Source organism: Tasmannia lanceolata, unplaced genomic scaffold (genome assembly GCF_043159265.1).
Source record: "Tasmannia lanceolata isolate RefF3 unplaced genomic scaffold, GAP_Taslan_0.1 ptg000015l, whole genome shotgun sequence".
NCBI lineage: Eukaryota > Viridiplantae > Streptophyta > Magnoliopsida > Canellales > Winteraceae > Tasmannia > Tasmannia lanceolata.
This window is the reverse complement of record NW_027518692.1, coordinates 37,199,064-37,215,252: the sequence shown is the minus strand read 5'-3', so window position 1 is coordinate 37,215,252 and position 16,189 is coordinate 37,199,064. Positions and strand designations below refer to the sequence as shown.

Genomic DNA, 16,189 nt, shown 5'->3' with positions numbered 1-16,189 from the left:
GAAATTTCTACAGATCGGAGGGTTAGGATAATCTTATGGGGATGATTTTATCTACTTTGGGTGCCAACAAAGTCTTCATATGCGTACACATGTGGGGTCCCCACCAATAGATGGGCCCCACGACAAATGGTCCATGATTTCATGCACAGTCAAGGGCATTGAATATTAAGAGTTATCAGATTCGACGGCTAGGATACCACCGATGAATAAATTTGTGGGCCCAAGATAGATTTCTTTAATTAATGGCTGTCTGATCAAGATTCTATGTTGATGAGAAGCGGGCCCACTTCATTTGACATATTGGGAGGTATTATGAATTAAATGGTGCCCTGCCCTTCTAGATTGATTAGATTCATCCTTAGCATATATTTTAGCACGAGATCCACTCTAACTGGCTTTTCTTTAACATGATTAACCTAAAAAACTGGAAGTTGCACCCATCACTTGTATTAGGGCCCACATAAGAAAGTAAGCTTTGGAGGGCTAAGGGCATGCAAAACAAGAAGCCAATTCAACTATTTCTGCATGTTGGGAAGCTTCATTCTCCCTGTGCAATTGCCCTTTTTTGTCTTATTTGCCATTTCTCCTACAACCTTTCTCGATCAATTCCTTTGCCACTCATACTTCCAGAGTCAGGAAAGTCCTTTTCAAGTTTGAAAATTTTCATTTGGTATATGGGTTATTCTACTTATTTATTTGTTTCGATTTTCTTTACATGAGGCCCTGTACTGATCTATATGGACTTTCAATTATCTTGAATACAGACTTCACAGTCTCCACTGGACCCACATGACTTTCACTGGATAAATTCCTAGTTGACTTAGGCCCATTAATGAGCTGGTAGAAGATAGCTATTTGGACTCAGTCAAATAGATGCGCTGCGCCACAATTGAAGGCCCATTGGATGAATGCTAAAGATATTTTCTGATGAAGAAATGGAAATTTCACCTTGTCAATTTATGGCAATGTCATTTTTACTTCTTGTCTCAACTAGGGCTGCAACTCGGGTCGGCCGGGTCAGGTTTTGGAGAACCCAACCCTACCCGAGAAATATCTCAGGTCGGGTTTTTTTTCGAAAAACCCACGATTCCCAAACCCGGCCTTACCCATGATAAATCTCGGGTCGGGTCGGGTTTTTTCATGTTGACGCAATTTTTTAAGGAAAATTCTTGTTTGGCAAGGTAACTCAACTCATAGAAGCAGAAATTACACTCACATCACACTTGAATCAAACAATGCTGTAATTACACTCACATTACACTTGAATCAAACAATTTTGTAATTACAATCAAATAATGCTGAATCAAACACTTGAATCAACTCAACTCATAGAAGCAGAAATTACACTCACATACAATAACAGTGGGTGTGTGGGTTTTCACTTTTAACTTTTAACTAACAATAGAAAAAAAATGTACATACTATAACTTATGTAACTCGGGTCGGGCCCCTTCAAACCCGGCTCGACCCGAGATTCATGCGGGCTTTTGAATGCTCAACCCGGCTCGACCCGAAACCCATGAAACCTGAACCCAACCTAGGCTATTTTCGGGTTGGGTCGATGTGGGTCGGGTAAAACCCGGCTTGAGTTGCAGCCCTAGTTTCAACCTAACAGTTTCAAATGCCGCCATCATGGCCCATGGGCAGCGGAGTGGTAGAAGAAGATGGCCCAACTATTAACACCCATGTCAGGCCTCAGCCTATTGACTGTGAAACAGTAGTTATTCTGCATAGGAATTCCTTCAAGAGCCTATAAATGAATTATTCAAACATCTGCTACTAAGAAAAATTAAGCAAAGTTGTAGAAAGAGGATCCAAGGCAGCCCACCTAACTAGGGATTGCAATGTGCGGTCCGTGGGCGTACATTGTAATTGGCTGGGCTTCAGCCCAACAGTGGCGTATTCATTCTTCCAAACAAAGTCAAAGCCCAAAACCCTAAAATAATCAGATAATCCTTGCCCTTAACAGTGATTAAAAAACCCAATTGTTGAGAAAATTATAAGCATAGTTTTTTTCCCTAGGTTTTGATCTTGCGGCTGAGATCCTGTCTTAACATGGGCCTACACCAGGCCCAGTTTATCAATCAGTAATGCAACATCGTATCTGTGATTTTGTCATCCCTATATCAATTCGGGCCCAACTGGGTACGGAAAGAGGCCCATATAGGTGCTATGTTGATGGCTGAGGCCGCTCATATCATATCCAATGGATTCCTTCAATTGATCAGACGGTATGGATATCCTATCTGCTGCAATTTTGTGGGCTCTATCTAAATTCGGGCCCAATTTGTTATGGAAAGAGGCCTATATACGTATTATGTTGATGATATCCAAGGGATTCGAGTCAAAGTATCAGTCGGTATGGATATCCTGCCTGCTGTAATTTTGTGGGCCCAAACTAAATCCGAGCCCAATTGGGTCCAGAAAGAGGCCCATTTACGTGCACAGTATCACTCTAGAAATGAAGCTGGACCTTTTTACCAAGCCCTAGAAAACTTCGAAAACCCTAATTTCTTTCTTTTCCTTCCAACCCAAAAACAGAGACCTCTTCCATATCTAAGGTTTGATTCGATTCAACTTTCTACCGTTTATAAAATCACGCATTTCCCTCTCTTTTACATTTCATTCGCATCTATTTCTCCTTTTTCTTTTTCCTCATTGCTTCCATCATTCATTAATTTCTCTTTGTATTCCTAAAACCTACCTTCAATTTCAGATTATAGTTCCATAAAATCAACCCCATAATATGCATACAATAATCAAACCTTTTGAAGCAAAACACGAATTTCACTAATCAAGGGCACCCATTTCTGTGATATTGTGTGTAGTGCTCTTATGATACTGCTAATGTATTTTGTCAATTTTGATCTCCACTACTTCTTGCATCTATTTATGTCATGTATCTTCTTGTTATTTCATTAATAAGGATCACCCAATTCTGTAATTTCTCATATGATGGGTATTTCTTGTTTTTAGCTTTGAATGTCTGTCTTATAGTCTAGTTTCAAGGAGCATTGTAAAGAAAGAACATGTCACAGTTTATGAATAATACAAAGCACATTAAGAATCAGATTTAAAATGTGAGTAGCGTGCTATGATGATTAGTTGTTAAACATTTAAGGTTGTTTCCTGATGTATAAGATACTCAAATATATGATATGAACTCTTTGGTTGGATCGAATAGGGACTTATATTAAGATCTTTCCAGTAAGAGATTTCGGATTAGAGATCTTAGGGTCTTAATATGCAATAATCAAACCATATTTACTAGATATTTCCTTGATGAATGGGAAGTTCGCTTCTCTGGAAACTCGCTTCTATAGAAACTCGTTTGGAAGCTGAGTTCTTCTCGCTTAGTGGAAGCGCACTTTCCATAAGCTTCTTGCATGGTTCCTCTTAATTAAGACTATGCTGATAATCTTCTTTCTTTGGCGATAAACTTTGAAGAAAACATGTTAATTTCCATGGTTTAGAATGTAAACGGGAATTCGGGAAAAATAACTCACCGGTAGCCATTGATGGTGATTTGGAACTTAAGAAATTGCAGAAAAAGTCCCTCCTCTTAGTTTCTCCTTGCTCCACCAAAGTCAGTGATGGGAACTGGCTTCAATCAATCTTTCGACGTGGATAACAAAAGAGGGATGATGCAAATCTTGGTGTGCAAGCAGGAGACCTTGAGGATCTCTCTTATAGAGGATTGGGAGAGTATGGGGGGGCTCTACATCGCACAAACTACCCTACACGTTCTCCTCCTCAACTCTCGTTCACGTTTTCACTTTTAAAAAACCCACGAAATCTGTAATGTGTTTTGAACCAGCTCGGTTCGCCTCTTAATATATTCTCTTTTTACCGTCTCAAAAAAAAAAAAACCCACGAAATCTGTTTTCTCAAAACGGTTAGGTTTGGATTTATCTTATCACTAATGATCCTGGCCATTGATTATTGTACAAGCCATCTAAGGCTAGGATTAAATCCCAACATATGCTTTTTATTTCATTGATTAATTCTTTCCATAAATATATATTCTTATTTTGATAATGCTGAAGGAGTATATTTAAAAAACATTTACTTGAAAACTCACCTTAAGATTCAAATAAAAATTTTGTGGATCTTTTTCCAAAAAACGTATCATAAAATATACTTATACATGAATAAATCATGCGAAGATGTAAATTCCTAAAACTTGAAATTCTAATTAGTCACAAAGTCTTATTCAATCCTTACCTATATTAACCATTCCTCCCTAACGTACTACAATCCTACTCTTTCTAAGTTCTTGTTCGCCTCCAATGAGGCTTTTTACATGTTTCATGTTGACTTTCAATGACGTTTCCCACTCATTTGCTTTTTACTTAGCTTTTCGCTTCCCACCTTTTCTTTTTTCTAAACCCCTCACTTCCTGCTTTCGCTTCCCACATTGCTTCTTGCACTCACTTCCCACCGTGGCAACAAGGAATCAAACATATAATTTGAATTTGAGCCAAAGACTAGATTAATTAAATAATATGGAAAAAATACGGATACACCCCCTCAACTTTTTGACACATTCAACGATAACCCTAGGTTTTCAAAGTCATCAACGACACCCCCTGTGGTTACAATTTGTATAAGGTAGACCCCTCCTTTGACGGTCTGTCAATTTAACCTGACGGAAAGACTCAAACTAACCCGTGTTAATATTTTGAGGTACCCTTGTCCCTGCTATTAAGATATTTGCATAGGCTTCTTCCTTCCAACTGATTGTGCCATTTCCTTCGAAGCTTCTTCCTTCCACTGCTTCCAACTGATTTTTAGAGGGTTACGCGGTCTTCTAACAACCCTAAATTCTTGTCTCTGTGCCCAACAACCCTAATAATGTGTTCTAATCTCTAATGGCACTCTTCTTTCTACTCTTCTCATTTGAAGAGGAGGACTTTTAGGCCCACTAAGCCAGTTGGATTACATCGTGATTGTGCACATGCTGCCGAGGGTACATGTTTAAAATGGAAAATGATACAAAGACATGCTTGTTTTAGGATTGCTTCAAACGATGCTATATCATAAACAAGTCCTATTAATGTGCACACAAGGGAGGATTATTAGCAACCTCCTATCTTCTTGGCAGCCCTCAAAATAAATTTAAAATTTTTGAATGAGACGGAGTATTCTAACATCCGTTGTTAGAATGCTATCCAAATGATCAACCTCAAGCCTTAGATGGAACAAGCTCATGTGTTTGGTTGCACGGCATATCCTTGAAAGTTGGAGAATAAGTAGGGGTGTCATTACCAATATAGGGATAGAAGAAAGAGAGAGGGAAGAGAGAGAAAGAGAGCATCATTCCCTAGAAAATTCAACCAAAATTCTTTATTTTTGGAAGGATTTGCTTTTAGAGGGGACAAGGAATCCACATCATCACACAAGTAATTATTACATGGGAGACATCCAAGGGAGTCCAATTCTATTTTGGCAACCAAACATGGAATGGCATGCCAAATCCATATCAAATTCCGACGGCTGCCGAGCTTTTGTGCAACCAAACGAAGCATTAATGTGATCCGGTGGCTTAGTAATAGAACCCCTTACCCGTGGTGATTTTCTGACGCGATCGAAGAAATTCATGAGCGTGTTGAAGGGCAAAGGGTTTGTTTTCAACATGTACGGAGGTCCGCCAACACTCAGGAGTTTCTAGGCTTTGCCTGGAGCTTTTTGATTTCCTTCACCCCCTAGGGTCATTTATTTCTTCTTCTTTGTTTATGTTTCATTGTAGCACAGTTTCTATTTGTCTTTCTTGCTTACTTCCTTGTACTCTGACTACCTTGGTCTTGGGGATTTGTTTACTTTTAGCTCTTAATAATGTTCTAATTACCTATCAAAAGAAAAAAATATATTGGAGACCCCCTTTCATTGTGGAAACTCGGTCAAACAATAGAATCGACGAGACTGATTTATCCTGTCTTTGTTGCTTCTTGGATGATGGCTAGCAGTTGACGTGGCAAACTCGTACAAGTATGGGTTGTGAAGAAGGGGCATAAGGTGGTCATCAAGACCTTGTGAGAAGATCAAAGGGGATGTCAATAGAGTTTGTTGCTGTGTTAGTATTGAAAACATGATAGAAGAAGGATGAAAAATAAATTCTTGTGAAATCAACGGTTTTGGTCCTGCTCGTTTAAGATTTTGAGAGCCGATTGTGGGCCCCAAACTGATTATTGGACTCAAAATTAAACGTAATTTTGGGGCCACTAATAGGTTTGTGCCTCACAACCGGTTGTCACAATCTAAACGAACAGGGCCCTTTGCAGGGCTTTCCTTGACGCCAAACTTTTCTTCAGCACTGATATTTATAGAGGGCAAATGGGAGGAATCTGACTAGTGAGGATCTTTCAAGAGTTGAAAAAAATCTATATGGACAGTATATGATCGATGTGAGGAAAGATATCTACAACCTACAACCGGAAAAGGAGTTGCTGTGCTGGGCTAGGGATGTTGGGAAAGTCTCTCTGTTGGTGATGATTTTGGTGGTGAATATCAAGTCTGATGGTGATATTTGGTCACGAGTTGAGGACAGGATATTATGGTCTGATAGGAAGGGCTTTTGGGGAAGAATGGTTATGGATATTTTCCTAAATGAGGAAAGGGGTATTTTTTTGTAAATAAGGGAGTCTTGGATATTTTAGTTGGAAAGATTTGTCCTGGCTTTCAAAATTGGTAGGTTTTAGGCATTTTGTAAATCTTTAGTTTTAGGCATTTTGTAAATCTTTAGTTTTAGGTTTTTTCAAAAAAAAAAAAAAAAAAACTTTTCTTTAAAGGTGTCACAAGCATCTTTCTTTGGAACGTGGTTTGTAAATGTATTCCTGGCTTTGTGTGCCATGTCATAATGAAGTATCCAAGACAAAATGTATCTTGTTGCGATTGTGTATGCTACCTTATTCGAACCAAGATTTGAATATCTATTCTCCACTTTGATTTGTTGACCTACTTTACGGCGGACTTTCTAAAAATTGAAGTTAATGTTCTCATTCCTTGAATTTTTATTCAAATGTTTTAATGACATGCAATTCTCTATGACACCCTGATAGCCATTTCCAGTTTGTAGATTTTTTCCATTTCATCTATACTATTAATTGAGTCTTGGTTTCTGGGATTGCAAATGTATACTTTTAGCTTTCCATTGGAGACAACATTGAATACAGTGGGTGTCTTACCTTGAATTTCATTCCTATGGAATGGCCTATATTTCTGTAAGGCAAATGAACCAAGTTCTTATGATAAAACAAGTTCTCATATAAAATTGGTGGTCACAGGTACCTGGAAAATGGAGATAAAACCAACAGTGGCATTGAGAGCTATGCTTGTGGGTGGGATAGCTGCATTTGCAAAGGTGGCTACTGTAATGAAGGCCGCAGGCGGTGTGAAGGTGGGCGCCGCAGCTGCAGCAATGACGGCTGCTGCAGCTGCAGCTATTTCAGGAACCAAACGGGAAGCGAACGACGGTTCTAAACCGAGTTAAGAGTTATCTTCCAAAGTTGCAATCATATGGTGAGGAGGCATATTACCATTCAAAAAAAAAAAATGGTGAGGAGGTATATACTATGCTTTGTTCCTATTACACCTTGTTGTGATCTGTATAGTGTAAACTGGTAAATTACACCTTGTCCCTCCACCATTTGTATGCTTTTTTGAGTTAATAAAGTCACCTTTATAAAAAAAAATGATAAATTACTATGAGACTGACTGACTACACCAGGTTGCCTCAACAACTTTTTCGATGTTGAATTTCAAGATTGACTGCTCTTTATTTTGTGTATGAATTTGTCATTTTGGTGAAAAATTGGTGTCCTGTACAAACTCATGCTGATCTAATTCACGCACCTAAGGACCTTCACTCTTTATATCATATGAAATAAACCCGCCCTTTCCAGCCTTACTCAAATAGGGGAGCATTTGATGTTGTCGGACCACAGTTTATGTTACTAAATGGGCTGAAGCCGAATCCTATGTATGTTACGGTCACCTTCTATGTAAAACTGTGAAAGATTATCTGTGCTATTCATCTGAGACTCTGAGATTGACAGAACCAACAGTAAAGTCCGTTTTACATGTCAATATATGAGTTCTAAATATTGAGAAGGGTGTATGATACCAAAAGGATGTATGATATATACAAGTCTAGCTATAAGTTAGAAAATTTTAACTTATGATCTAACATTATGTAATATATAATGTTGTAAAACTTAAAAAAGGAAGATACTACAAGAACCCTGATCATGATAATCCCCATACACGATCTCGTGACGAGGCTGTTAGAAAAAGAGAAGAAATCATCTGTAGATGAAAAAAAAATGTTTTTTCTTTATAGTGATTACTTAAGTTTAAGACTGTATCCCTCCTCTTTCTGAAACTCCCCTCTTAGGTTGTTCTGTGGATTCTGCACTGCACACTCAGGTTCGCCATTCCTCTCTTGTTTCCGTTCTTAGTTGTTTTCTTTCCAAAAGACTCTTCTTCTCCTTAAGACCTCAGTGTTCGTTCCAGTTCTCTCTGACTTCAAATTTTTTTTAGATGCATCTATCATAACTGTTTCAACATAAAGCTGGTCAACTGCTGTATCTTTTGGTGAGTTTCCTTTTAGGCATGTTTGGCAACCATGAAAAAATATTTCATGGAATATTTGTTTACCTAGGCCAGTCTGGCAGCCAGGATTTTTTTTTTTCATGAAATATTTTTTTTTTCCAGGATATTTTTTTTAGCCATTTCTCATCACTTGGAGACATTAGTTTCTTGTTCCTGATTTGATTTTTAGCCACTTCACCCTCATCCCCACTTTGAGACACCGATTTATCATGAAAAAAAAAAATCATGGTGGAAAAAAGAGGCAAAAAGATGCAAGATAAAGATGGCTTTGAGGAGAGGCGGTGTGTGAGGAAAGCTACAACGCGGAATGCGGCCAAGGCAAAAAGGAGTCGACTCGGGGGTGTTCTTTGTCAAGTCAAGGAGTTTTTAAACACATTCGGTTGTAAAGAATGGATGGATTTGGAGAGCTTATAAGAACTCACTTTTAAGGGTGAGTTCTACTTGGGTCTCAAAACGTGGTATTGAAGACAGGACATGGATTTCAAATCTAATTAGACTGCACTACGTGTCTATGGCTTTTCTTTCTATTTTAGATATTATTTTGTTAAATCTTCTAGAAAGTCCTCGTGTTGCTTCCCTTATTTTTCTTTCTCCCCAGGTCTATATTTCAGTTGGAAGTTACTCTGTGTTGCAACCACGAGATTGTGTGTTCAAGTTGGCTTACCTACTACAAAAATCTATTATTTTGTTAAGGAAACTGCCAAAATAAAATATTAAACAAAAAATTGAAAATAAATTATAATAGGGTTTGCCAACCCTAATCAAACTCGAAATTAAATTTGGCTCTTCCCATCCCGTCTCGAGTTGAAATAGGGTTGAGCCTGGCCTAAGGTTCAACCCCAATGCAAGAGGTATAGCTAGGCCTTTGTGTGAGATCAGGACCATTGATCTTGTAGAACATCTTGAGCGACCCGCATCGCGCATGATCCTAGTCCAAACGGACATCCCATCTATAATATATACTAACCATGTTTCGGTCAGTAATGGATTTATTTCTAATAGTTTGATCATTTGGATTAGTTTTAACTGGATCGAATAGAAATTTCTAATTTACTGATTGAGATCAAGGAGTTTGGCTATAAGAATTCAAATGCATCTATTTTATCTTCAAATTGTTTGTAATTAGAAAAATTAGGAATGGTCATTCATTTTCTTTCCCATTATGGTTAATTTTTCTTCACTTACAACACATGTTTTGATAAGTGAGTCCCTTTACAGACCAGACCCACCATTTTACAACTCATGTTTTGATATGGTAGGGCCCACCATTTTACACCCATGAATGGGGCCCAACATTTGATACAATATTTTGATTGGGGCTGGTCCCACCAACTCCACTCAAACCAATGAATGGGGTGGGGCTCACCATTTTACGTCTCATGTTTTGATAGAGGCTTTTGCTCTGTGCTGGATGGATCAAGGGCCCAGGACAGTCCGATCGAAGTATTTTGAACGGCATCTGACCAGCCTTATGGTTGCTGCCGTTCGAATCAACTTATAGGATCATGTAAACAATGAGGAAGTGGGGCCAGATTACCTTTTAGCTAGTGATGCTTCACTTAAACGAAAAGAGAACACCCCCTTTGTCTTTTAAATGGATATTATAATTCATAAAGAACTTTACTTCTTTCACAATTTTGATTCCTATTATAATTTCAAGACAATCTTCAAAGACCTTTCAATGTAATTGATTTCTCAAACTTTAATCAGTATTCAGTGATAAAGGTACTCTATTCAGTGAAAAAGTGGTTTACATATTCATGTCGAATTTCATAGCCCGTGCCCCAGGTGTTGTCCTTATAATTAAAACGATGGAACCACAAACCATATTTAGTTCAAGTTTCAAAGCCCATGCCCCATGTTATCCTTATAATTAAAGTGATAGAACCATCCTCCCCCAACTCCTAAAATCTTATCTCAATCACGATCAGGATTTGATCAGACTTAATTTTGATAGATCCGATTAAGGCCATCCAGGTGTGGCTGGTTTTGGAGGTGTTCTATGTGTAGAAGTGATTAGATATCACCAGCTCTTAACAGCTTAAGCTTTTGGAGTAATTGGTTTGTTCACGTGGAATCAGAGCTATTGCTATTGCCTCACTACAGGTCTTGTGTTCAAAACCCAACAACTACTTGATATTAAAAATCCTGGCCAACCCAAAAGAGCCACATGTGCCACATGTAACACATGTACGACCACCTTTAAAAACAAAAGAGGACCCACGTGTGAGGTGGAGTGTTGAAGTATAAGTGATTAAATAACACCAACTCCAACAACTTAAGCTTTGGGAGTAATTGGTTGTTTCACACTACATCATAATTTCTTAATAGCATTTAATATTTTTTTAAAGAATTAGAACTAAGAATTATGAGAAATTCATTGCACTCCGTCAACGAATTTGGTTGGCATTAGAGATGCAAGTAGAGAACCTCATTTTAGGAGATTTGCTTCTTATAATTCATTTGTCAACAAGAAAGCAGATCCCCTGGAGTGCGATCAAACCAACACAAATGTATGGGATAAGATCAAAACTCTGAAGTTAAGCGTGCTTGAGTGAGAGTAGTACATGGATGGATGGCATTTTCTCTCAAGAAAAGAAAGCCGATCCCATGACAACTAAAAGAAATAACAGAGGATTGTATAGGGTTTAAGGTTTGGTATTTAGGGTTTATGAATTGTGATTGTGTTGACTTTTTATGTGAAAAAGTCTTTTTGTAATTCAAACTTACAATGAAGTGTTTTTAGTCATTATATATTTGTCCTTCTTTGGGACTTGCTTTATGCTTTTGGGCTTCTCATTTAAATTATTTGGGCTTCCCTCCAAAAGGACTAAAGTCATGAGAAAACTTTAGTCCTAGATGGGAAGTGTGAGAGGATGAGAGTGGCCATATATATATACTTTCACTCTCTTAGCCTTGTGAATGAGCAAGAGGTCATGGGGATTCTACGCGCAAGGATTGCCCACTTGGGTCCGGCGGGCTTTTGGTCTTACCACACACGCGCGCCACCCGGCCCAGCTTGGCTCGGCCAGCCGCGCGCCTGGGCCCAACGATTTTTCTTTTCGTTTGTTTAATGTTTCTCTTTTTCTTTTAAAGGTTTAAAATATTCTTTAATTTTTGTTTAAACTCTTTGTTACCGTTTAAGATTCCATATCGACGTGGTTTAGTGGCCGTTTAGGAAACGTCTCTCACGCATTAGATGGTGTGACGTTTTACTAATACGTGCCTCTTGTTTTTCTATAAAACCGGATTTACAGATAACAGAAAGGAATTCTTAGCGGAAAAACCTTCCTGATTCTCTTTCTTCTCTACATCTTTTTCTGTTTCTGGAATTTCTGGTTTTCCCCAAGATTATCTGATCAAGGCTTTCTGGCACATATAAGCGAGTTTGATAGGCATCCGGGCTGCATGAGTGCACACCCCTGGAGCAACAGTTGTTGTATTCTGGAGACATAGGCTGTGAAGCCCATTTGCACCGTTGATTCGTCATAGTGGGGGCGAGATTTGTCTTAAGGACAGTGAAGATCCTTCGTGCCTCAACTCGATAAGTGATCTAACGACTTTGTTTATTTGCTTACATTTAATTCTTGCAGAAAATAGCTACTGACGATTTTCTTATTCCAAAGTTGCGAGATCAAAAGGCGAGATCAAAAGGTTACAAGGTAATCTTGAATCCTAAATTACAGATTTGCACAGCGATTTTTCAAACAGTTTGTTCACTACTTCAAAAAATCAATGGAAAGTTGGACAGAAATAGAGCTAGTAATAACAATGGATTGCTCGTCTAACATTCAAATAAAAGAAAAAATAGGGGTGAAAATAACATTTCCTAAAAAAATCCTAAAAAAACAAATATACAAAAAAAACATAATAATAACCACATAAAAAAACAAACAATAACAGACAAACACAAGGGAGACCAAGGCAATCAGCTGCTAGTGAAGGTGGGTGTATCTACTGAAAGAGCAGGAGAAGAATCTGAGGAGAGATCATTAACAAGGGAAGAGTGGGCCCCATCATCACCTCTTCTTCCTCCTCCCCCTCCCCTCCTCGCTCTTATATCATCTATCATCCTATGCACCACCCTCATCTTTGGACGTTCTCTAGCCGTTGGATTCAAACAAAGCAAGGCCACCTGCAACAAACCAATCATCTCCTCCTCCATCTCCTTAAATCTCAACAGCTCCAAATCGAAAACCTCCACCATTGATTCGTCTCGCACCGCCCTCCGGACCCACTCGGCGAGATTGGTCCCGTCCTCGCCGGACATTTTTCCGGTCAGAATTTCCAGTAGAATTATTCCGAAGCTATAGACATCGTTCTTTTGAGAGAGCTTTTGAGTGTTAGGTAATGGTAGTGATAGAGGGAGGAGGTGGTGGAGGGCGAAATCAGATATGCGGGCATTGCCATTTTGATCGATTAAGACGTTGGAGGACGAGAGATGTCCATGGGAGAGCTTGGATTTGCAGGATTCATGGAGAAATGTGAGGCCTTTGGCAGCACCTGAGGCGAATTTTAGCCTTGTGGTCCAGTCTATGGGAGTTCTTCCTGGACCACGGTTCCCTGTAAAATGCAAATGGGGTTAGTTAAGTTGGTTGGTAAACTTACTTGACGGGTTGACTCGGTTCCTTCAATTAAGGGTTCGAGTTGACTACTTGACTTGGAGTCTCTAAAGAGACAATCAGATGGAAATGATATCCGCACCCTTTCTTTTTATAATGCCATTCCATACTTTATAAACCAGTTTTATGCTAGGCTCTTGACTGTTGAGATCATAGTAGGAATGTTAACGTCAAGCTTAGTAGAAAATTGTAGAGAATAGAGTGCCATTATTGAGATAAGGGAGTGCTGAAATCAATTTTGCAAATTAATTACATTTTACATTAAGGAACTGATATCTACACGCCCCTGTTTTGATAATGGCGCTTCAATCGTTGCACTTTGCACTCTCCTAATCTGCATTTGAAAGGCTGGTACAACTCTCAATAGCAAATGGGAAAAGTAGTAGGTAAAGTGAGGAGTGACATTATCAAAACATGAACAAGTTTATTGGGGAAAAACAAATGAAGGATCTCCAAAAGGAGGCTGACACAGCCACATTGGCACCCTTAAAATTATGCACGACACCCGTCTCAGTTAGTCTTACATGTAAAGGAGGTAAAGGTAAATTTGCTTAGCAGAACAAGGAAGGGACTTTGAGAAATCAATCTGGCCAAATACCGTTAAGAACACCTTGATCGGATGATCTAGGCCCTTAATCCAACAAGGACTCATTCAGGGTAGTGCAAATATCAGTAACTTAAGTAAAAAATAAAATTAAAAAATACCAACCGTGGAGAAGCAAATGCAGGCTACCATTGGAGAGAAAATCGTAAACCAGTAACATCTCATCTCTGGAAGAATAGTAAGCTCTAAGACTAACAACATTCTCATGCCTAAACCCTCCAATCTCTCTCATCAAACATTCAATCTCTTTCTTCCTCTTATCTCTCACTCTCTTTACCACCACCACTTTCCCTCCTCCTTCCATTACCGCCTTATAAGTGGTCCCCACTATCCCTTTCCCCAACATCTCTGCCGAAGCTTTAAGCAAATCCTCAACTTTCCTAAAACCCTCACACCCTTCAAAAAACACCATCTCTTCCCCTTTCTCCCTCTCCCTAATTTTATTAACCCCCACCCCTTCCTCCTTTTTCGCCCCCCTTTGTATTCTCTCTTTCCTTTTCCCGCAAAAACAGAATAAGAAAATTCCAATAATTACCGACAGAATAGCCATGTCTGCAAAGATAATTACCATTACTGCCCTTCTGCTCAGTTTTCTCCCTCGCCGGGAAATCTGAATCGGCAATGGATCTCCGTTCACTGTTTTAGTAGAGCAGTTGCCCGGAATTGGTTTCCCGCAGAGGTTTTTGTTGCCGGCAAATGAAGAGGGGAGGAATAGAGAGAGGGCATTTGGGATTTTTCCGGCGAGATTGTTGCCGGAGACATTGAAATCGGTTATCGTGGGAGGGAGATACGGTAGGGTTCCGGTGAAGGAATTCAGCTCGAGTCGAAGGGTAAGCAAGTGAGTGAGTTGACTCAGGTAGGGGATTTGGCCGGAGAATTGGTTGTGGGAGAGATCGAGCCGCCGGAGACGGTGGAGATGGGAAATTCCGGCGGGGAAATTTCCGGCGAGGGAGTTTTGAGAGAGGTAGAGGCGTTTCATGTTTTTCCAAGGGGAGAAATCGAGGGAAAAAGAGGAGGTGAGTTTGTTCGAGTTAAGGCTGAGTACTCGGAGCTGGTCGAGACGAGTTAGGGTTTCGATTGGGCCGTTGAGGTTTAGGTTTTGGAGGATTAGATGCGTGACTCGGCCGTTTTGGCACGTGATTCCGAGCCATGAGCCGGAGCAGAGTGTGGAGGAGTCGTTCCATGATGAGAGAGAGTTTGAAGAGTCTGATAACGATTTGAATTGAAGCAAAGTGTCAGAATCTGAAGAGTGGGAGAGGGAGAGAGTGGAGAGAGTAAAGAGTAGGAAGAAGACGAGGGAAGTAAAGGGAAGTTCCATCTCTGTGTATGTTCTCTCTTGGCGAGAGGAAAAATAGGGGAATATAGAGTGTATACACTGTATTTATATGTATTGTCAGTTGGGTGAGGAGTGAGGACTAATGAGACATAGTATCCGTTGGAAGACAGAGGAGCATTGAAGGGGGTGAAAGTAACGTGTTCTGGGAGCGTATTTGTACGCGTGAAGGGTGTGGCATAAATGGTAAATACGGGGACGGAGGTGGTGATTTAATTGGAGATGCGTAAATACGCTCCCATCACTGCTCAGTGGGTCCCACCTATGACTGATCTGAACCGTCTATCTAATCGGAGTATGTTTGGTTATCATATCGCCCAAAAATTCGTAAACCATCCAAAAGTGTGTTTTCCTTTGGCATTGAACTTATGGCCCTCTTCATAGGATGATCCAAACCGTTCATTTGTTCGGCAGCAACGTAAATAGGTTGGTCCCCAAATATCATTTTCTATAGATCCAAGGGTTAGGATCATCCAGTGGAAATATCATTTTGAGTTCAACCTATTTAAGTTGTGGACCAACAAATGCACGGTTTGGATCAGCCTAAGGTGTTACCCATTCCTCGTAGTGGGCCCAACCTCATTGTAATTCAATGATCTATGCCGACCGTAGTATAATTGCTCCCACTTTTAATCCAAAGCAGGGGCCATCCTAATCCAATCTAGTTTCCTAATCTATCTCGGTTACGTCGATTCTATTAGAAAATATGCAAGGAAGAAAGAATGAAATCTTGACAAGTATGAAAGAAAACCATCCTAATCCAATCTAGTTTCCTAATCTATCTGGGTTACCCCATAAATCTACTCGCATAATCTTCCTCCCACGAAATCCAATGGTTAGATCTTAATTGATTTGATATATCCTAACAGGACCCATTTGCATTTTATTTGTACTTCTTCTCTTGGTGTTGTCTACCGTAAAAAAGTCTCCAAGATCCGTCCTCTTACCACAAATATGGTGAGGACGAGATTTTCAAGACCAATGTTTTCCCGACAGATGCATGACTTGGAGAGAGTAAAA

At 39.5% G+C, this 16,189-nt stretch overlaps 2 protein-coding genes across 2 annotated transcripts; one reads left to right on the top strand and one right to left on the bottom strand.

The window, feature by feature from the left end:
- Nucleotides 1-2,405: 2,405 nt before the first annotated feature.
- LOC143846136 (uncharacterized) lies at nt 2,406-7,786 on the top strand. The gene is made up of 2 exons (XM_077354557.1): nt 2,406-2,561; nt 7,284-7,786. Exon 2 carries the CDS (start codon nt 7,295-7,297, stop codon nt 7,487-7,489), a length of 195 nt encoding a protein of 64 aa, XP_077210672.1. The 5' UTR covers nt 2,406-2,561; nt 7,284-7,294; the 3' UTR covers nt 7,490-7,786.
- Nucleotides 7,787-12,364: 4,578 nt separating this feature from the next.
- LOC143847033 (putative leucine-rich repeat receptor-like protein kinase At1g68400) lies at nt 12,365-15,232 on the bottom strand. The gene is made up of 2 exons (XM_077355699.1): nt 13,942-15,232; nt 12,365-13,173 (listed from the first exon to the last, which is right to left on the bottom strand). Exons 1-2 carry the CDS (start codon nt 15,152-15,154, stop codon nt 12,539-12,541), a joined length of 1,848 nt encoding a protein of 615 aa, XP_077211814.1. The 5' UTR covers nt 15,155-15,232; the 3' UTR covers nt 12,365-12,538.
- Nucleotides 15,233-16,189: the final 957 nt, after the last annotated feature.